The following is a 21567-nucleotide window of genomic DNA, read 5'->3' as shown; positions in this document are numbered from 1 at the left end:
GGCACACAGTGGGCAGGCTGGGGTTTCTGTGCAGTGGCACACAGTGGGCAGGCTGGGGTTTCTGTGCAGTGGCACACAGTGGGCTGGCTGGGGTTTCTGTGCAGTGGCACACAGTGGGCAGGCTGGGGTTTCTGTGCAGTGGCACACAGTGGGTTGACTGGGGTTTCTGTGCAGTGGCATACAGTGAGCTGGCTGGAGTTTCTGTGCAGTGGCACACAGTGGGCAGGCTGGGGATTCTGTGCAGTGGCACACAGTGGGCAGGCTGGGGTTTCTGTGCAGTGGCACACAGTGGGCTGGCTGGGGTTTCTGTGCAGTGGCACACAGTGGGCTGGCTGGGGTTTCTGTGCAGTGGCACACAGTGGGCTGGCTGGGGTTTCTGTGCAGTGGCACACAGTGGGCAGGCTGGGGTTTCTGTGCAGTGGCACACAGTGGGCAGGCTGGGGTTTCTGTGCAGTGGCACACAGTGGGCTGGCTGAGGTTTCTGTGCAGTGGCACTCAGTGGGCAGGCTGGGGTTTCTGTGCAGTGGCACACAGTGGGCTGGCTGGGGTTTCTGTGCAGTGGCACACAGTGGGCTGGCTGGGGTTTCTGTGCAGTGGCACACAGTGGGCAGGCTGGGGTTTCTGTGCAGTGGCACACAGTGGGCAGGCTGGGGTTTCTGTGCAGTGGCACACAGTGGGCTGGCTGGGGTTTCTGTGCAGTGGCACACAGTGGGCAGGCTGGGGTTTCTGTGCAGTGGCACACAGTGGGTTGACTGGGGTTTCTGTGCAGTGGCACACAGTGGGCTGGCTGGAGTTTCTGTGCAGTGGCACACAGTTGGCTGGATGGAGTTTCTGTGCAGTGGCACACAGTGGGCAGGCTGGGATTTCTGTGCAGTGGCACACAGTGGGCTGGCTGGGGTTTCTGTGCAGTGGCATACAGTGGGCTGGCTGGGGTTTCTGTGCAGTGGCACATAGTGGGCAGGCTGGGGTTTATGTGCAGTGGCACACAGTGGGCTGGCTGGGTTTTCTGTGCAGTGGCACACAGTGGGCAGGCTGGGGTTTCTGTGCAGTGGCACACAGTGGGCTGGCTGGGTTTTCTGTGCAGTGGCACACAGTGGGCTGGCTGGGGTTTCTGTGCAGTGGCACACAGTGGGCTGGCTGGGGTTTCTGTGCAGTGGCACACAGTGGGCTGGCTGGGGTTTCTGTGCAGTGGCACACAGTGGGCTGGCTGGGGTTTCTGTGCAGTGGCACACAGTGGGCAGGCTGGGGTTTCTGTGCAGTGGCACACAGTGGGCTGGCTGGGGTTTCTGTGCAGTGGCACATAGTGGGCAGGCTGGGGTTTATGTGCAGTGGCACACAGTGGGCAGGCTGGGGTTTCTGTGCAGTGGCACACAGTGGGCTGGCTGGGGTTTCTGTGCAGTGGCACACAGTGGGCTGGCTGGGGTTTCTGTGCAGTGGCACACAGTGGGCTGGCTGGGGTTTCTGTGCAGTGGCACACAGTGGGCAGGCTGGGGTTTCTGTGCAGTGGCACACAGTGGGCTGGCTGGGGTTTCTGTGCAGTGGCACACAGTGGGCAGGCTGGGGTTTCTGTGCAGTGGCACACAGTGGGTTGACTGGGTTTTCTGTGCAGTGGCATACAGTGGGCTGGCTGGAGTTTCTGTGCAGTGGCACACAGTGGGCAGGCTGGGGTTTCTGTGCAGTGGCACACAGTGGGCTGGCTGGGGTTTCTGTGCAGTGGCACACAGTGGGCTGGCTGGGGTTTCTGTGCAGTGGCACACAGTGGGCTGGCTGGGGTTTCTGTGCAGTGGCACACAGTGGGCTGGCTGGGGTTTCTGTGCAGTGGCACACAGTGGGCAGGCTGGGGTTTCTGTGCAGTGGCACACAGTGGGCTGGCTGGGGTTTCTGTGCAGAGGCACACAGTGGGACAGTGGGTTGACTGGGGTTTCTGTGCAGTGGCACACAGTGGGCTGGCTGGAGTTTCTGTGCAGTGGCACACAGTGGGCTGGCTGGGATTTCTGTGCAGTGGCACACAGTGGGCTGGCTGGGGTTTCTGTGCAGTGGCACACAGTGGGCAGGCTTGGGTTTCTGTGCAGTGGCACACAGTGGGCAGGCTGGGGCTTCTGTGCAGTGGCACACAGTGGGCTGGCTGGGGTTTCTGTGCAGTGGCACACAGTGGGCTGGCTGGGGTTTCTGTGCAGTGGCACACAGTGGGCTGGCTGGGGTTTCTGTGCAGTGGCACACAGTGGGCAGGCTGGGGTTTCTGTGCAGTGGCACACAGTGGGCAGGCTGGGGTTTCTGTGCAGTGGCACACAGTGGGCTGGCTGGGGTTTCTGTGCAGTGGCACACTGTGGGCAGGCTGGGGTTTCTGTGCAGTGGCACACAGTGGGTTGACTGGGGTTTCTGTGCAGTGGCATACAGTGAGCTGGCTGGAGTTTCTGTGCAGTGGCACACAGTGGGCAGGCTGGGGATTCTGTGCAGTGGCACACAGTGGGCAGGCTGGGGTTTCTGTGCAGTGGCACACAGTGGGCTGGCTGGGGTTTCTGTGCAGTGGCACACAGTGGGCAGGCTGGGGTTTCTGTGCAGTGGCACACAGTGGGCTGGCTGGGGTTTCTGTGCAGTGGCACACAGTGGGCTGGCTGAGGTTTCTGTGCAGTGGCACTCAGTGGGCAGGCTGGGGTTTCTGTGCAGTGGCACACAGTGGGCTGGCTGGGGTTTCTGTGCAGTGGCACACAGTGGGCTGGCTGGGGTTTCTGTGCAGTGGCACACAGTGGGCAGGCTGGGGTTTCTGTGCAGTGGCACACAGTGGGCAGGCTGGGGTTTCTGTGCAGTGGCACACAGTGGGCTGGCTGGGGTTTCTGTGCAGTGGCACACAGTGGGCAGGCTGGGGTTTCTGTGCAGTGGCACACAGTGGGTTGACTGGGGTTTCTGTGCAGTGGCACACAGTGGGCTGGCTGGAGTTTCTGTGCAGTGGCACACAGTTGGCTGGATGGAGTTTCTGTGCAGTGGCACACAGTGGGCAGGCTGGGATTTCTGTGCAGTGGCACACAGTGGGCTGGCTGGGGTTTCTGTGCAGTGGCATACAGTGGGATGGCTGGGGTTTCTGTGCAGTGGCACATAGTGGGCAGGCTGGGGTTTATGTGCAGTGGCACACAGTGGGCTGGCTGGGTTTTCTGTGCAGTGGCACACAGTGGGCAGGCTGGGGATTCTGTGCAGTGGCACACAGTGGGCAGGCTGGGGTTTCTGTGCAGTGGCACACAGTGGGCTGGCTGGGGTTTCTGTGCAGTGGCACACAGTGGGCTGGCTGGGGTTTCTGTGCAGTGGCACACAGTGGGCTGGCTGAGGTTTCTGTGCAGTGGCACTCAGTGGGCAGGCTGGGGTTTCTGTGCAGTGGCACACAGTGGGCTGGCTGGGGTTTCTGTGCAGTGGCACACAGTGGGCTGGCTGGGGTTTCTGTGCAGTGGCACACAGTGGGCAGGCTGGGGTTTCTGTGCAGTGGCACACAGTGGGCAGGCTGGGGTTTCTGTGCAGTGGCACACAGTGGGCTGGCTGGGGTTTCTGTGCAGTGGCACACAGTGGGCAGGCTGGGGTTTCTGTGCAGTGGCACACAGTGGGTTGACTGGGGTTTCTGTGCAGTGGCACACAGTGGGCTGGCTGGAGTTTCTGTGCAGTGGCACACAGTTGGCTGGATGGAGTTTCTGTGCAGTGGCACACAGTGGGCAGGCTGGGATTTCTGTGCAGTGGCACACAGTGGGCTGGCTGGGGTTTCTGTGCAGTGGCATACAGTGGGCTGGCTGGGGTTTCTGTGCAGTGGCACATAGTGGGCAGGCTGGGGTTTATGTGCAGTGGCACACAGTGGGCTGGCTGGGTTTTCTGTGCAGTGGCACACAGTGGGCAGGCTGGGGTTTCTGTGCAGTGGCACACAGTGGGCTGGCTGGGTTTTCTGTGCAGTGGCACACAGTGGGCTGGCTGGGGTTTCTGTGCAGTGGCACACAGTGGGCTGGCTGGGGTTTCTGTGCAGTGGCACACAGTGGGCTGGCTGGGGTTTCTGTGCAGTGGCACACAGTGGGCAGGCTGGGGTTTCTGTGCAGTGGCACACAGTGGGCTGGCTGGGGTTTCTGTGCAGAGGCACACAGTGGGCTGGCTGGGGTTTCTGTGCAGTGGCACACAGTGGGCAGGCTGGGGTTTCTGTGCAGTGGCACACAGTGGGCTGGCTGGGGTTTCCGTGCAGTGGCATACAGTGGGCAGGCTGGGGTTTCCGTGCAGTGGCACACAGTGGGCAGGCTGGGGTTTCCGTGCAATGGCACACAGTGGGCAGGCTGGGGTTTCCGTGCAGTGGCATACAGTGGGCAGGCTGGGGTTTCCGTGCAGTGGCATACAGTGGGCAGGCTGGGGTTTCCGTGCAGTGGCACACAGTGGGCAGGCTGGGGTTTCCGTGCAATGGCACACAGTGGGCAGGCTGGGGTTTCCGTGCAGTGGCACACAGTGGGCAGGCTGGGGTTTCCGTGCAGTGGCATACAGTGGGCAGGCTGGGGTTTCCGTGCAGTGGCACACAGTGGGCAGGCTGGGGTTTCCGTGCAGTGGCATACAGTGGGCAGGCTGGGGTTTCCGTGCAGTGGCACACAGTGGGCAGGCTGGGGTTTCCGTGCAGTGGCATACAGTGGGCAGGCTGGGGTTTCCGTGCAGTGGCACACAGTGGGCAGGCTGGGGTTTCCGTGCAGTGGGACACAGTGGGCAGGCTGGGGTTTCCGTGCAGTGGCACACAGTGGGCAGGCTGGGGTTTCCGTGCAGTGGCATACAGTGGGCAGGCTGGGGTTTCCGTGCAGTGGCATACAGTGGGCAGGCTGGGGTTTCCGTGCAGTGGCATACAGTGGGCAGGCTGGGGTTTCCGTGCAGTGGCATACAGTGGGCAGGCTGGGGTTTCCGTGCAGTGGCATACAGTGGGCAGGCTGGGGTTTCTGTGCAGTGGCATACAGTGGGCAGGCTGGGGTTTCCGTGCAGTGGCATACAGTGGGCAGGCTGGGGTTTCTGTGCAGTGGCATACAGTGGGCAGGCTGGGGTTTCTGTGCTTTTCATAATGATTACATATTATTTACGATATGAAGGAACCCTCTATGGACCCCATTATAATTATATGGGGTCCAAAAGACACTTAGCTGCGGCACCCGTGTGTGGGAACACAACCCAGCCACACTAGATGACGAACTATACAAACACTACACTTGTCCTACAACATGACGACACTGCTGATGTGTCCTGCCCCTTTATGGGTTTAACAGGAACCATGTGCACGTGACCTAACTCCGCCCCGGATACCAGTAACTGAAACAAAGGCACCAACGTCCTCCACGTCTCCATGAGTAGAATCTGAACTGCGTCATCCAGCGCTTCACCGCGCATGTCAGAGCTGAAACAGGATGGGTGGAGCTTATCGCGGAAGTGTGGAAGAGTGACGTTCTGAGCCCGGAAGTGTGCGTGACGTGATTACGTCATCTACCAAAATATCAAGAGCAATCATGGCTGCCAGGAGAGGTGGGAGACGAGCGGGTCATTAGTGTCGCGGGCGGCTTGTGGTGCCCATTTACTTTATGGGTTCCAGATAGTAACGTAGCTGTGTGACAGGAGGTTACGAGGCTATGGGGGTGCGGGCTGCCCTGCTGTGTACAGCGCACGTAGACGTGCCGGGGGCGAGCACAACCCGGTGATACCTATTAACCCCTTAATGTCCCTGCAATTTTCTATCTCTCTTTTTCCAGGGGCCGACACACAATTCTGCCTATTATTTTGTGTGTGCTGGGGGTGTTGTTTCTATTGTTATGTGATACAAATGACCCATTAACATGATACTACAGGGCAGTGCGACTGTGGAGGCACCAGACTTGGAGGGTTTCTTTTATTGTTAGAAAAAAAAAATATTTGTTAGAAATTTTAAAAATCAAACCTTTTTTTTTTTCTTTTTCTGCTGTGCACCATGTTAATATATCATGTGTATGTAGCTGATGATCCACTGTAAGCTTCCAGTATCCTGGCTGTGCTGTCCTGTTGTCTGCAGTGGCCTCTGCTCCCCTGATGTCCAGGGCAATCCTGGCTGCCGCTTGTAGTATGTGAGGTTAGGCTGCTTTCACACGTCCGGTTTCTAGCAGAGTCGGCGAATCCGGCTCTAAAACCTCTGCAACGGATGCGGTGACAAAAAACGGACGGAACGCAAACCCATGCGGCACAATACGGCACTAATGAAAGTATATGCAAAAAAACTGCAGCCGGCGGCAAAAAAAAAATGGTTGCAGTTTTTCTGCAAAGCGCCGGATTGTGCCACACAGGAAAAACCGGATGTGTGAAAGCAGTCTTAGGCTATGTGCCCACGCTGCGGAAAATGCGCTGATTTTGCCGCGGATTTCTCGCAGAAAAGCCGCGGATTTTCCAGAAATCTGCAGCACAGCTACTCCCCAGCCATTTCCATGGCATTTGGGAAATGCTGTGCCCACGCTGCGGATTTTTCCGCAGCGGAAATCGTGCGGATTTTCGTGCGGAAAAATCTGCAGCATGTCAATTATTGTTGCGGATTTCTCCGCAGGGTCCCATATACTTACCTGCCTTGATAGACACCTGAGTCGCTTTCTCCGTCCGGTGCAGCGGCAGCAGCGCGGTGGATCCAGCCAGGTACAGGAAGGAAGAGGTGGGCGGAGCCTGCACGAGCTCCGGTCATGTGACAGCCGGAGCTAGTTCAGGCCCGCCCACCTCCAGCACAGTGAACCAGACGCTGACAGTGACCCGGCCGCCGGAAAGCGAGGTGCTGCATGATGGAGATAAGTATGAACACCCCGATCACTGCAGCACTTGTTCTGCATTGAGGATGCAGTGCCGAAGCCATGTACTGTATCCTCAATGCAGAATGCCCGCAGCATATCCGCACGACATTCCGCTGTATATCCGCAACATTGAAACAGAGAAAGTTCTGTTGCGGATTTCTGGGAGCACCTGCGGAACGTCTTGCGGATATATCCGGAGGACAATGTCCCCGTGGGCACATAGCCTAAGGCTTCCATATGGAAACAGGTTTGGTCATGTTTTCATCACTGATTTATCTGCCAGTGATTCATCTCCTCCATCACGTGTGATTTCTGAGATTATTGCTGCGTGCACTTCTAGGGGAGCTATTCTTAAATAACACTTCAGTATAAGTTGTGTGTGTATGGGAGATGTACATATTTTTACTTGGGCTACTTTCACACTTGCGTTGGACGGCTTCCGTTGCATTGTGTTGTGTGACGGATGCAATGGATGCGTTGCATATAAAGGCACAACGGATGCTATGCATCGTACAAAACAGAAAGTTTTTTGTTTTTTTTTTATTTTCTGTACAGTTTTACCGGCAGCAGACTATTGTGAACGATCAGCTGATTGCTCTCAATAGCCGGCTGCCGGGCGCTCAGCTGAGCGCTCTCACATGCTGGTGGCTGGGCGCTCAGCTGACCGCTCTAACATGCTGGCGGGCGGGCGCTCAGCTGAACGTTCAGCCACCGAGAGACAAAATAAAGTGTTTGTTTTTTTTTCTTTAAAAAAAAAGCATGTGCAGTGAAATCCTACTGATTGCGCTGCTCAAAAAAAGTTACATGCTGCGTTTCTTCCGCCCGGCACAGCGTCAAAATAACGACGCTGCGTCAGCCGGCGGATGAAACGCTGACACTTGCGTTACGGTGCGTCGTCCATACAAGTCTATGCAGAATAGCGCAGTGCATTAACGGACTTTGCTAGTCTCCATAGTGACGGACTCCGCTGAATGCAAGTGTACCCTTACATCCTGCATTTTACACCAGTTTTCCCCTCCACAGGCTCTGTCCAAATTTGCCATTGACTCAGGGCTTCTGAATAGAGACTTAACCCCTTAGTAACCAATGTCTTTTTACCAACCTCTACTCTATAGTGGTCCCCCTGCTGCATAAGTCACGATCGGTGCTGGCACCATCCATGGCCATTTAACCCCTTAGATGCTGCTGTCAAGTGACTATGGTATCTAGATTAACAGCATGGTGGCTCCCTCTTAACCCATTGGTATCCTAAGATAGTGTCTTACTGATGGCAGTTTATGGACAGGCTCGACTCATGCACCAAGTATAATGGAAGTCAATGGGGAGCTCAAGCATTTTTCCGGAAGATCTTCACATGCTCGAGCGTGGTTATGCTTGCTCATCACTAAAAGTGACATGATATATTTGAAAAGTGTGGTCTGGTAACTCAATGGAAAATTATGTTGTGTCCCATATACTTTGCACAGAATCCTCATCCCTTGATTTTGGGTAGCACATCAAGTAGCACTAACACTTGTCTCTAGTAACACATGCATGCTCACAGTAAGAAAAGATCCGCCGCACACAGTTATATTCAGCGTTGCTCTCGCCTGAAGGTCAGTCAGTAAACAACTGTGATGCAACGCAGGGCCATCAGTCACAATCCGTCATCCATACAAGTCTATAAGGAAAAAACGGATTCCTGCAAAATATTTTGCAGGATACCGTAATTCCTCAAGGCGACGGATTGTGACTAATGCAAAACAACGTAAGTGTGAAAGCAGCCTTAGGCTATGTGCCCACGGGAGTTTGTACCTGCGAATATATCCGCAGGTACGGCCGCAGGTTTCCCGCAGCTGGTCGCTGGAATCCGTAGCTAGTTTTAGCTGCAGTAGTACAGCGAAATGGCTGCGGTTAACCTGCGGACATACCTGCGGATTACCTGCAGAAGTCCCGGCCTCTATCTCCATAGTGGAGGGTCGGGATTTCTGCAGGTATTTCCACAGAAAGAATTGATATGTAATTATGTGCGGCTGTGGGACATCCGCAGCATGTTCCGCAGTTGCACGTATCCGCAGCATGCACACAGCACTCCCCATGTCCCATAGGATAACATGGGGAGTGTTGAACATGCTGAAACCTGCTGATTTATTTGGAAAATCCGCAGATTTTCTGCAGATAAATCCGCAGGTTTAATCTCCCGTGGGCACATAGCCTTATGCCGGCGTCACACGGTACGATATATTGGGCAATATGTCGTCGGGGTTACGTCGTTAGTGACGTACATCCGGCATCGTCAGAGATATCGTACCATGTGACACCTCTGAACGACGGTGAACAAGCAAAAATACTCACCTTATCGTTGCTTGTTGACAAGTCGTTCATTTTCAAAATGTCGGTCCTCCTTCTGTGCTCCGGTTGTTCATCGTTCCCGAGGTAGCACACATTGCTCCGTGTGACACCCCGGGAACGACGAACACAGCTTACCTGCGTCCCACCGGCTATGCGGAAGGAAAGAGGTGGGCAGGATGTTACGTCCCGCTCATCTCCGCCCCTCCGCTTCTATTGGCCGGCTGCCGTGTGACGACGAATTTCCCTTCCCCTTCAGGAAGAGTATGTTTGCCGCCCACAGCGACGTCGCCCGGGAGGTAAGTGCATGTGACGGGGGTTAACGACTTTGTGCGCCACGGGCAACTAATTGCCCGTGATGCAGAAACGATGGGGGCGGGTACGATCGCTCGTGACGCCGGCATTAGACTTCAGTAGCTGTGTAGCCTGACTCCTCTCTGCTGGCAGTCAGTCTTGTCCGATTTATTGTTTTTGTTTTTTTTAAGTTTTTAATAAAGAGACAATAAAAAGGAAGGGGGGGGGAGAATAAATAATGAAGTGGGAGCTAATAAATATGGTAGAAGAGAAAAATTGAGTGGGGAAAACAAAAGGGAACTAACCAGCAGATTTTTGCCCTATAAACTTCAGGCAGTGCTATAATGGCGCAGGGACCAACCCACGGCGCTAGGATGCAGATTAAAATGATTCCTTTAGGCCCTGTGCGCACACTGCGTTTTTTGCTGCGGTTTTTGTTCATAACCTTTCTGCAGTCCTTCCCCAACAAAATCTATGGGAAATCCAAAATGCTGTGCACACACTGCTTTTACTTTTCCTATAGGTTTTGCTGCAGAATTTCTGTACCTTTTACTGCAGCAAAAAAGAAGTAGCATGTCACTTCTTTTCCGTACCTGCGCTTTTCCTATAGATAATGGTAAAAAAAAACCGCAGGGACCAACCCGCAGCAAACTGCATGCTGATTCCGGGTGCGTTTTTGCTGAGGGTGCGGAGTTCTGCCAGAGTGTACAGATTTTTCTTAAGAAAAGCAAATTTCCCAGTGCAAGAAAGAAATCCGAGGCTTTATTGCAGAGTAATCTTTGTCCATACTGTCCAAAATAATGCAGTTTGTGCACAGGCTTGGGACTTTTTGGGTTGGCCTTCTGTAAATATCCTCTCCTGGCTGCCTCCCCTTGATTTAAATTTCACCCTTCACCGTCAAAATTATTGCTGTGGCCGGCGCATGCGCAGGCATGAATTGAATTTCCATCTGGTCCATATTTATTTTTTTTTCTTTTTATAAGTATAATACCTCCCATCAACCTGAGCAATGCAGCCAATCCCTGGACTCTGTGTTATTAAAATGTTGTTACTCCTGGAAAAAAAATAAAAAAGTCAGGGAGCAGTATTGGGTTTTTTTTTTCCCCCTTGTTGCCACATTTTATCCTGATTCCCCCTGTTGACCCCTTTAAAATGAATACACTGTATGTTTTGTTTTCCTTCCAAAGATCCCAGCAGTGATGATGACTCCTATGAAGTATTGGACATTACAGAATATGCTAGACGTCACCATTGGTGGAGTCGAGTTTTTGGACGGAATTCTGGACCTTTGACAGAAAAGTATTCTGTAGCAACACAGATTGTCATGGGTGGAGTGACGGGCTGGTAAGATGTTTTTTCCTACAATCACAAGACTTAAGGCCGCTTTACACACACCGATATCTCTAGCGATGTGACATGCCCAGATCGTTGCTACGATTTGCCGAGATCGCACATAGGTCGTTTTGTAGCGGTCACATTTACCCATCTCACAATCGATGCTACATCATTCTGCGATATATTGTTTGACCAAGGTGGTCGTGTGGACACCGTCACACAGCATTCATCCCAACGATTCTGGCAATGACATAATATATATATAAAATTGTCCATAGCATACACCCTGGCGTGACACCAATCAGAGCGGAGGAGGCGTAGAGAATTGCTGGTAACGACACGTCCGCGTCGCTGGTTACGGACGCACTAACTATGTTCGTCGTTGGCAGGGTGTCAAATGTAGCAATATGTCTGCTGCGTTCGAAATGACGAACAATATTTTGAAATAGAACGACGTATCAATGATTTTTGCTATTTTTACGATCGTTCGGAGTCGCTCGTATGTGTCACACGCAACATCGCTAACAACGTCGCTAACGATGACGGAAGTGCATCACGAAAACCGCGACCCTGACGACATATCGTCAGATAAATCGTAGCATGTAAAGCGGCCTTTATTCCTAGGAATGGTTCATAAAACTGTCATGTGTTCCTCCATGTAAACTGACATTGTGAGACAAATGGTTCTTTGGTCCTAATGCTAAGCGTGTTCAGCTTAACCTCTCCAGAGATGTATGATGTCAGCAGTGGCAATGACTGTTATTAGGAATCCACGTCCCTTTCCCAGGATACATTGTTTGCTGATGTGAAAATGATGTATATTTCCTTTTGTTAAACTGGTAATAGAGGTCAGTGTTTTTAAAGCCATTGAGGCAAGATATGAAGATCAGTGATGTGTAAGATGACATAGGCTTAATCTGCAGGTTATTGATGTTCTAAAACTGCCCATCTACAATACTGAAAGCCAGCTGGCAGTAAGAAATGATCTTTATTCCTTCTGGTAACCTCAGACTTTCAGTCATGGAGGTGCGACCAGAGCAGTTTTGGTCACTGCTCTGTGCATAGTGAGCGGCAGCTGTAACCGCCCCCCTGGCATTGACTGACTTCTGGCTCTGTACTGATGCACTGCTGTGCCGGCTGCTGGTCCGTGCCATAGCATGGTTACAGCTGTCAATCAGTGTATACTGAAGCTGCTGCGGCCTCGCCTCTGACTGAAAGCCCCAGGCTGTCAGGAGAAATAAAAAACCTTTCCTACTTGCAGCCAGGCTTTCAGTGTTGCAGCCAGGCTTTCAGTGTTGCAGCCAGGCTTTCAGTGTTGCAGCCAGGCTTTCAGTGTTGCAGCCAGGCTTTCAGTGTTGCAGCCAGGCTTTCAGTGTTGCAGCCAGGCTTTCAGTGTTGCAGCCAGGCTTTCAGTGTTGCAGCCAGGCTTTCAGTGTTGCAGCCAGGCTTTCAGTGTTGCAGCCAGGCTTTCAGTGTTGCAGCCAGGCTTTCAGTGTTGCAGCCAGGCTTTCAGTGTTGCAGCCAGGCTTTCAGTGTTGCAGCCAGGCTTTCAGTGTTGCAGCCAGGCTGTTTTTTAACCTCTTCAAGACATGACGTACTGGGTACGTCATGGATGGTGTCACGTTAATGCCTGTCTGCTGCCGCCGGCAGCGATTGCTGCACATGTTAGCTGAAATGAACAGCTGACATGTGTGGCTATCAGGTACGAGTGGATTCGCTACCCACTCGTGCCTGTTGACCCCTTACAGCGCGCTGTGAAAATGTCAGTGTGATGTAACAACGGGCCACGATAAGCATTCACTTACCCGGCTCCATCGGAAGTCTCGTGATGTGATCACGTGGATCCGATGGTTGCCATGGTAGCACAGGGTCATGTGATGACTCCTGTAGCTATCATGAGTCAGTTCCCCTTACAGCCGGCAGAGGGCTGTGTGTGAGAGGAGAGCTGCTTTTGTGCAGATCAGAGCGATGCTACTCTGATTTACACAAAGGAATAAGCAATCAGACTGCTGATCGTTGTAGTCCCCTATGCAACCTAGTAAAATAAAAAAAGTTAAGTTTTAATAAAAAAAAAAATAAAAAAACTAAATGTTCAAATCACTTCCCATTTGAAAATTAAAGGGTTAAAAAAAAGAAAAAAAAATATACACATTTTGTATCGCTGCGTTCAGAAATGCCCGAGCTATCAAAATATATCAATTAATCTGATTGGAATTTTTTTGCTGCTACACCGTTTACCAAACGCCAAAATTACATTTTTTGTCTCTGCGAATTTAGCACAAACTGCGATAAGCCGATCAAAATGGTGCTTCTGCACAAAAATGGTACCGTTAAAAACGTCAGCTCAAGATGCAAAAAAATAAGCCACCACTGAGTCCACTTCGCCATGCTTTTGGGGACAAATGTCTGAATTTTTTTTTTTTAATCCCTTAGATAAAAGTAAAGCTATTCATGTTTGGTGTCTACAAACTCGCACTGACCTGAGGCATCACACCCGCACATCAGTTTTACCATATGGGGAACACAGGGAATAAAATATCTCAAACAATCGTGCAATCACACTTTTTTGGGGATTTTTTTTGTACTTGGAATTTTTTGTGCCATTGTCTAGTACACTAAATGGTAGAATTTATGGTTTAATTTAAAAGTAGAACTCGTCCCGCAAAAAATAAGCCCTTACATGGCAAAACCGACGGAAAAATAAAAAAGGTACAGCTCTCAGAAGGGGAGCACAAAACCCCCCCCGGAAAAACAGAAAATCGCTCAGGGGTGAAGGGGTTAGAGCGCTACTAAAATCATCACATTAACCTCATATCAGCAACTTAAAGGGAACCTGTCATCAGAAATTTAGCTATAAACCTAAAAGTTTCCCCCTCTGCAGCTCCTGGGCTGCATTCTAGCAAGGTTCCTCTAGTTTTTCTGGCCCCTTTTATACCAAAATAAACACTTTATAAAGTTGTACCTTTTCGTATGTAAATTTCGTAAATTATCCATGGGGTCGGGCTGCCTGGTGTCGGTTACTGTCCTCCTGCCGATTTACGCCGCCCCCGAACGCTGAATTTCATATCTCAAGACGCTGCCCATGGGCGCCCGAGGTCCTGCGTATGCGCTGTGCGACTGTAGCAGGACTGTGCACTGTGTGCACGTGTGACCGCTGGTGACGTTTTGCGCAGGCACGAGATTATGGGCGGTGCTGTGAGTGTCATCAGCAAGTGCCGCCCATAACCTCGTGACCGCACTTTCCCCTCTGCCTCCAGCGTTCTGCGCCGGCCGAATGACCAGACGTCACCTCCTTCCCATCGTACCCTGCAGCAGGAAATAGATGGGAGGAGCGGAGAGGATCTGAGCGACGTACAGAGGGGAGAGTGCGGCCACAAAAGTATGGGCGGGCAGTTGCGATGCAATCACAGCGCCGCCCATACTCTCGTGCCTGCGACCACGTCACCAGGTGTCCCGGCGTGCACGGGACCTTGGGCGCAGTGGGCGGCGTCCTGAGGGATGATTTTGAGCGTGAGGGGGACGGCGTAAGGGACAGCAACGGACGCCAGACGGCCCGCCCCCATGGAGAAATTACAAGATACCAAAAGGTATAACTTTATAAAGTATTTATTTTGGTTCAAAAGGGGGCACAAAAAGTATAGAAACCTTACTAGAATGCAGCCCAGGAGCTGCAGAGGGGGAAACATTTAGGTTGAAAGCAAATTTCTGCTGACAGGTTCCCTTTAATAGCATTCTTTTTTTATATGACAGGTTTAGGTTGCCCAGTTTCAGTACAGTGAATCTGGTTGAAAATAGCAAAAAATATGAGTCACCTCTTCAGCCCATCGCTTTATAAAGTTAGTAGCCACGTCATAGCAGAGGCCAGCGATCATAGTACAGCAGCTAGGAAATAATGACTGGAGAGGTAGCACTTCAGCATCTGTGGGGGATGCCAGAGGTTCAAAGGGGAGCTTTTCTTATCAAGAATACATATGCTATTGGGACATGTTTACAATCGGCAGAATTGTTGCAGAGATTTGGTTACTTAAAATAACCTTCATAAAATAAAACAAAAGAAAACCCCCTTCATTCATCTGTATGTGGTTGTGTCTGCAGGAAGCACGTGACTTCTAGTAACGCCATTCAGATGAATAGGGCAACTGCTGGCTTTCTGGTCTCCTATAGATTCTCCAGATTTTTTACATTGGCTGTTGATTCCCGGTTGGCTGTGTTGAGTCATGCATTGTGAATTGCACGAATCTGAAGGACAATAATAAATCTTTATTAATCTTTATTTCTATAGCGCCAACATATTCTGCAGCGCTTTACAATTCAGGAGGTTCATATACAAACAAATAGCAGTTATAGAAAATACAATAGAGTATGGAGAAAAAAAAGACAACCCTGCAATGTTCATGCTTACACATCAGAAGCATTATGATTTAGCATTGACCTTTTATGGATAATTTATTTTTTATTTTCTTTTTACACTTGATAAAATTTACATTGATTTTTAATTTATTTTTTTTTTCTTTCAGGTGTGCGGGGTTTTTGTTTCAGAAGGTTGGAAAACTCGCAGCTACTGCAGTCGGTGGTGGCTTCCTTCTGCTTCAGGTAATGCCTAGAAGATGCTTCTAATTCCTTCCCAGGAACATATACTTATTGACATCCTTATTGACTCTATTTACTCGTATCACAAGAAAATTAGAGGAGGTTTTTTGGAGGGTTAATTTACAGACAGCATATACCTAGGAAACCTACCTTCCCTTGCAGTCACCTCTGCCTTTGATGCAGCAAAGCTCATAATAATTATATCCAATCATTTATAGATCAGTGAGCCTACTAATGTACTTAGGGTGGACAAGAAAGGGTTCATTATATTTACATTTTGCAAAGATAACTACCATAGCTTAGATGACTTATTAAAACCAGTAAATGATGCTGTGGAGGAGAGCGCGCAATAGGGCCTTACCCGGTAGGGAAATGACACAAAAGGATCACGGTACTCCCCTTCTCAGGGTGTGAGAGTCACAACCCTATGTCACACACTCAGTAATAGTATCCGCTGCGGCCCCGAAATGTAGCGTAAGTAGTAAGATATAGATGGAAATCGGGTATATACCGCACTGATACTCAATGGTATATTAATATAATTCCTTTATTGTTCATACAGGTCTACGCGTTTTAGAGACATCCGTCTCCTTCCTCAGGACTTCAAAGGAACAATACCTATTTTATTATTTTATATAGGTATATACCCGATTTCCATCTATATCTTACTACTGAGATGACTTATTAAAGCATTTTAAAAAAGGGATAGAGTACTAATGCACCTAATTTTCAACAAGTCAGAGGCAATTAGGCGGCTATGTCCATGGTCCTTTGTAGAAAGGATTGTTAGTGTGGCCATGGTCAAATCTCAGCCAGTCCGCCTCCGAGTACCAATTGATGGTTTCTGTAGCATCAACTTAGAGTAACCTTTAGTTAAAGGGAGTCAGCACTAAATGACTGGTGTGGCCAGAGCATTTCAGTGCCCCTTCCCACTAACATGTTTGTCATGTATTCCTGCCTACCTCTCTTGACTGGCAGCTCTGGCATTACAGTAGATAGAAGAGTGGAGATGGATCACAACACTTGGTGGTAATTTATATGTTTTGACCAAATTTCATGTTTTCTGTTTGTAGATTGCAAGCCATGGCGGGTACATACAAATAGATTGGAAAAGAGTTGAAAAGGATGTAAACAAGGCAAAGAGAAAGATAAAGAAACAGGCTAATAAGTCTGTGCCAGAAATTAACAATTTAATTGAGGAGGTAAGGAAATGTTTTAATAATAATTTTATGTATTCATTTGACAACTGGATGTGAATTTTCCCACCATCTGCTGTCTGTTTTGTCAAAAACACATTTTTAACTTTCCCTTTACTGTTGAGTTATTCTTTGTGGAGGAGCGACGTCTAACGCTAAATGAGTAGAAAATGGCTTTTTTTCATTGTTTTACAAATTTCTTGATGCCGGGCAGCTCATAGCGACCTCTTATTAAATTGCCCGTTATGATATTGAATTTATTATGGCAGTTGTTGCCAAGCTTTACCAAACCACATATTTCCACGAGTGACAGCCGATCGTTGTGCACCTCTGATCTATCCATAGTGATATCATACAGTGATGATGGTGCCGCTATGGTCATTACATTCATATGGCAGCTGGAGAGCTGCAGAGAAGATATCTACAATATAAAAATATATTCTGTGTTTTTTGGATTATAAGACACACTTTTCCTCCCCAAAATTTGGGAGGAAAATGAGGGGTGCGTCTTGTATCCGACTGTACCTGACCGGGAGGTGGTGGAGAGGGGTAGCACGAGGTAGGGGCAATGGTGGGGCCTGCGGGGCGCTGTGCTACGAGCAGTGAGGCTGGGTCATCCTGAAGATATCGGCAGTGTTGGCTTCACATGCGCCCGGAGTCGACACATGCGTTGATGGAGCTCTCGGCTCAAGATCTCATCTGCGCACACGCCGCCTCCGGCCCATTGATCTCCCAGCGGTGGAATTAAGGAAAATGGCACCTGGGGGTGGCGCATGCACAGATGAGATCTTAGCTCCATTTCTTTGAAGCCCATACCACTGATAGTTTATGGAAGTTGCCTACCTCACAGCATCTGGGACACCCCCCAGCCACACCGACCGCTCCATTACCACGCCTGCCTCCTATGGATCCCCCCATCTTTTTTTTTTCCTCTAAATTTGGGGTGCGTTGTATAAACCAAAAAACATGGTACTTTCCGTAAACCAATGCAAAACATTTTCCAGGGTACTTCTGATTTAATAGTCCAAAATTTTCATAATGAAGGTCCCTACTATTTTTGGTAATTGTGAACGCTGGTGAAACAATTCTAAGCATTTTACTTGAATATGTTGTTTTTTAATGTTGCATTTTTTTTTCTCTTGCAGTCACAGGATTTTATTAAGCAGAACATTGTAGTGTCTGGGGGCTTTGTTGGAGGATTCTTACTGGGCCTGGCATCCTAAGAAGCAGTGAAGATGAGGGCAATGAGAATGTGTTATAAAACTGAAGCTATGGAGGATGCCTGTCTGCTGACAAAGAAGCCTTGATCTGGTTGTTTTCTGTAGGGAGGTCTTCTTGTACATGCTTACCTACGGACTGCTTGCAAAAAGACTCTGGCCTAGTCTGCACAAACATCTCCAGACTGAACTTTGTACATGTTACACGCGGACATTATTTCTCACATTACTACTCATCTTACTGACATTAGTCTGGTTCATGAGCAGTTGTTTCTTTTCTGAAGTTATCATTGATGTCATTATGATAGGTCTGAAAAGTTCATCTTAGCATCTATATATTTTTCTTTTATATTTATTTAACTGTGTGGTTTGTTTTTGTTTGTTTTTTTTTTTTTCTTTCTTGACTAGTGCCAAAACCATGTACTGTAATTGGCGATCAGAGCCGTATTGGTGAATGTTAGTCTTGAGGAGGAAAAAAAACAACAATACTGTGCAATAGATTATTACCAAGAATTAGACTAGAAGTCAAAGGAAATAAAATTGAAAGTCTATCATTTATCCTTGTGTAGATTTTTTTTTTTTTTTCTTACAAAATAGACAAATTATGATTAAGACTGTGAACAGCATACACAAGTAAGGCATTTCTTTTTTTGAGGTCCTGCGCAGGTGCACTTTTGATCTGCTCTAAGCAAGGCAGATCAAAGTATTGTAGTGCGCCTGTGCAGGACCTCAATGCCGGCGCGTGTGTATGACGTAGACGCGTCATACACCGCGGCTTCAGAATAAGGGAGAGCAAGATGGCCGAAAGGGGAAGCGCCGGTCCCGGAGAACGGCAACACCTATCTGACCGTTGTGCACCGGAGCGACCTTCTAGGTGAGTATTCTAAAGTGTTTTCTTTATCGTTCCTATGGGAGACCCAGACCATGGGTGTATAGCTTCTGCCTCCGGAGGACACACAAAGTACTACACTCAAAAGTGTAGCTCCTCCCTCTGAGCTTATACACCCCTGGAGAACCAGATCTAGCCAGTTTATCGCTTTGTGTCAGGAGGCATACATCCACACATGCATTCTCATCTGATTTCTTTGATTTTTGGAACGAGTTTGAAGAAAAGCGGGTCCATGTCTGGACTCCCGGCATGTCCCTTCTCACCCCACTGTGTCGGCGGTGCTGTTAAGGTTGATTACAAGGCTGGAGCCTTACATGCCGTGCTCCTTCACCATCCCTCCTGGGCTCTGGCTTTAAGTGGGAGCCAGCACGGTTCTCCATGCTTGGCAGGAGACCGGTCTCCATCCGCAGCCCTTCAGGATCCTGCTGGACGGAGCACTCATCCCCAGGGACTTGGAACCCGGCATCTCAGCAAGCTAAGTACCTGAGACGTTTATATATTGGGGGTCCCTGCACTTTATTGTTGCGGGAGAGTGTGCTGAGTGTATTTTGTGACATTTCCAGCGGGTTTTCTGACTGTCGCCGGAGAACCGCGCCGATGGTGCCTGCACGCCGGCCGCACCGCTCAAATTTAGGCCCCGGCTTCGCCGGAGGCCTAGTTTCGTTTTCACTGCCCTCGCATGTCATTCATGCAGAGGGACAGCGCGGCTCCGCCCTGCGGCCGTTCTGCATAGGGGAGAGACACTCCTCATTGAGTACATGTCTCCTCCCCTATAAGTCTCTATGGCCCTCCAGATACCGCTCTGAGTAAGACCCGCCCCCTCTCTTCGCTCCGGCGGCCATTTTCTCAGCGTTTTACCTGCGATCAGCACTGGTCTGCAGCATCCCTGCTGAGGTGCTTGGGGGTCCGGGCTTCGGGATCTGGAGGGCACACAAACCGCTCCAGCGGTCTGGTAAGCCACAACCTCTGGTTGTGGACCTCTGTATATATTCTCTGGGGGTCATTCTGGCAGAGCCCTCACTCCAGCAGCATGTCACACACGAGGAGCAAGGCTCCAAAGCTGTTTTCGGTATGCACTGCATGTAGGCTCCTTCTGCCGGAACCGAGCCCCTATCCACATTGTGATGCCTGCCCTAACCTGACGATGCCTCAGCCTGGAATCGCACCCCCAGGGGTCTCTCCGGCTGCTCCGGCTCCTGTGGCTGACCCCCCGGCATGGGTAGAATCCTTAACCAGGTCTATCTCCCAGTCTTTTGCTGACTCCATGGGACATCTGTCCAGGACTTTGCTAGGCATGCATCAGCCCCCTTCACAGGGTGCCTCTGCTGCTAGGTCTCTCTCAGGACCGGAGCTCACAGAGGATTCATCCTCTGGTCCCAGACCCCGTCCTTCTAAAAAGAGACGCAGGGCTCCCTCTCCTTCCTCGTCCCGCGGCTCGGTCTCAGAAGCTGACTCGCATGACGAGGAGGATGCCTTTACTGGGGGCTCGGAGACTACCTCCATGTGCCCCATTGGTCTGTCCGAAAGTGACTCAGATGTTAGTGATTTGATTGCGTCCATTAATTCTGTACTGGATCTCAATCCGCCAGTATCAGAGGAACAACCCTCTCTGGCAGAAAAGCACCAGTTTACCTCGCCTAAGAGGACAAAGAGTGTGTTCTTTAACCACTCCAGTTTTTAGGCCGCTGTGATCAAGCCCAGGGCCTGCCCTGACAAACGCTTCCCAAAGCGTGGTTCTGATGACCGTTTTCCCTTTCCACCTGAGGTGGTCAAGGAGTGGGCTCATTCACCAAAGGTAGACCCCCCGGTGTCTAGACTCTCAGCCCGGACCGTTGTATCAGTGGCTGATGGCACCTCGCTTAAGGATTCCACTGACCGCCAGGTTGACCTTCTGGCCAAATCTGTATATGAGGCGTCGGGGGCCTCGTTCTCCCCGACTTTTGCAGCAGTGTGGGCTCTCAAAGCCATCTCTGCTTCTCTGGAGGAGATGCATTCCCTCACTAAGGAATCTATGCCTGAGATGGTTACCTTAACTGCTCAGGCTTCAGCTTTCTCATCCTATGCCATGTCTGCCATGCTGGAGGCTTCTCACCGCACTGCAGTGGCTTCGGCTAATTCCCTCGCTATCCGCAGGATCTTGTGGCTTAGAGAGTGGAAGGCAGATGCTTCTTCAAAGAAGTACCTTGCTGGACTCCCCTTTGCTGGGTCCCGGCTGTTCGGTGAACAGCTGGATGAAATTATTAAGGAAGCTACTGGCGGGAAGAGTACTTCCATGCCACAAACCAAAACCAGGAAACCTGTCCAGGGTAGGAATCAGTCGAGGTTTCGTTCCTTTCGTTCCTCTAACTGGTCGTCCTCTAAGCCCTCGGCCTCGTCCGCTAACTCAGCTAAGGACCAAAAATCCAACTGGCGCACAAAAGCGCGTCCACAGAAGATCGCAGGAGCGGCTGCCACTAAGGCAGCCTCCTCTTGACTATCTGTCCGCGCCAGCAACGTCCTTAGTCGGTGGCAGGCTCTCCCACTTTGGCGACGCGTGGTTTCAACACGTCTCCGATCAGTGGGTGCGGGATATCATCTCCCACGGCTACTGGATAGAATTCTCTTCCAGCCCGCCAAACAGATTTTTTCTGTCAACTCCCCCCTGCTCCAAGGCCGCCGCCTTCTCTCAGGCCGTGGCATCCTTGCAGGCCAACGGAGTAATTGTACCGGTTCCCGCCCGGGAACGGTTCAGAGGTTTCTACTCAAATCTCTTCCTAGTCCCCAAAAAGGACGGGTCCTTCCGGCCCATCTTGGATCTCAAGCTTCTCAACAAGAATGTTCAGGTGTGGCATTTTCGCATGGAGTCTCTGCGGTCAGTCATTGCCTCAATGACCCAAGGGGATTTCCTGGCATCCATCGACATCAGAGATGCCTATCTGCATGTGCCAATTGCA

General features: G+C 50.4%; 1 protein-coding gene across 1 annotated transcript; it reads left to right on the top strand.

Annotated features, from left to right (window-relative positions):
• Positions 1–5401: 5401 nt before the first annotated feature.
• On the top strand, positions 5402–18303 carry FUNDC1 (FUN14 domain containing 1). The gene is made up of 5 exons (XM_075333541.1): positions 5402–5508; positions 10595–10751; positions 15260–15335; positions 16406–16534; positions 17674–18303. Exons 1-5 carry the CDS (start codon positions 5493–5495, stop codon positions 17749–17751), a joined length of 456 nt encoding a protein of 151 aa, XP_075189656.1. The 5' UTR covers positions 5402–5492; the 3' UTR covers positions 17752–18303.
• Positions 18304–21567: the final 3264 nt, after the last annotated feature.

Source organism: Anomaloglossus baeobatrachus, chromosome 2 (genome assembly GCF_048569485.1).
Source record: "Anomaloglossus baeobatrachus isolate aAnoBae1 chromosome 2, aAnoBae1.hap1, whole genome shotgun sequence".
Taxonomy (NCBI): Eukaryota; Metazoa; Chordata; class Amphibia; order Anura; family Aromobatidae; genus Anomaloglossus; species Anomaloglossus baeobatrachus.
Note: the sequence above shows the minus strand (reverse complement) of the source record. Positions and strands in the feature narration are given on the sequence as shown.

Coding starts and splice junctions, on each gene's coding strand:
- FUNDC1 (XM_075333541.1), top strand. Junction 10,752..15,259: donor ATGGGTGGAGTGACGGGCTG/GTAAGATGTTTT, acceptor TTTTTCTTTCAG/GTGTGCGGGGTTTTTGTTTC. Junction 16,535..17,673: donor TTAACAATTTAATTGAGGAG/GTAAGGAAATGT, acceptor TTTCTCTTGCAG/TCACAGGATTTTATTAAGCA.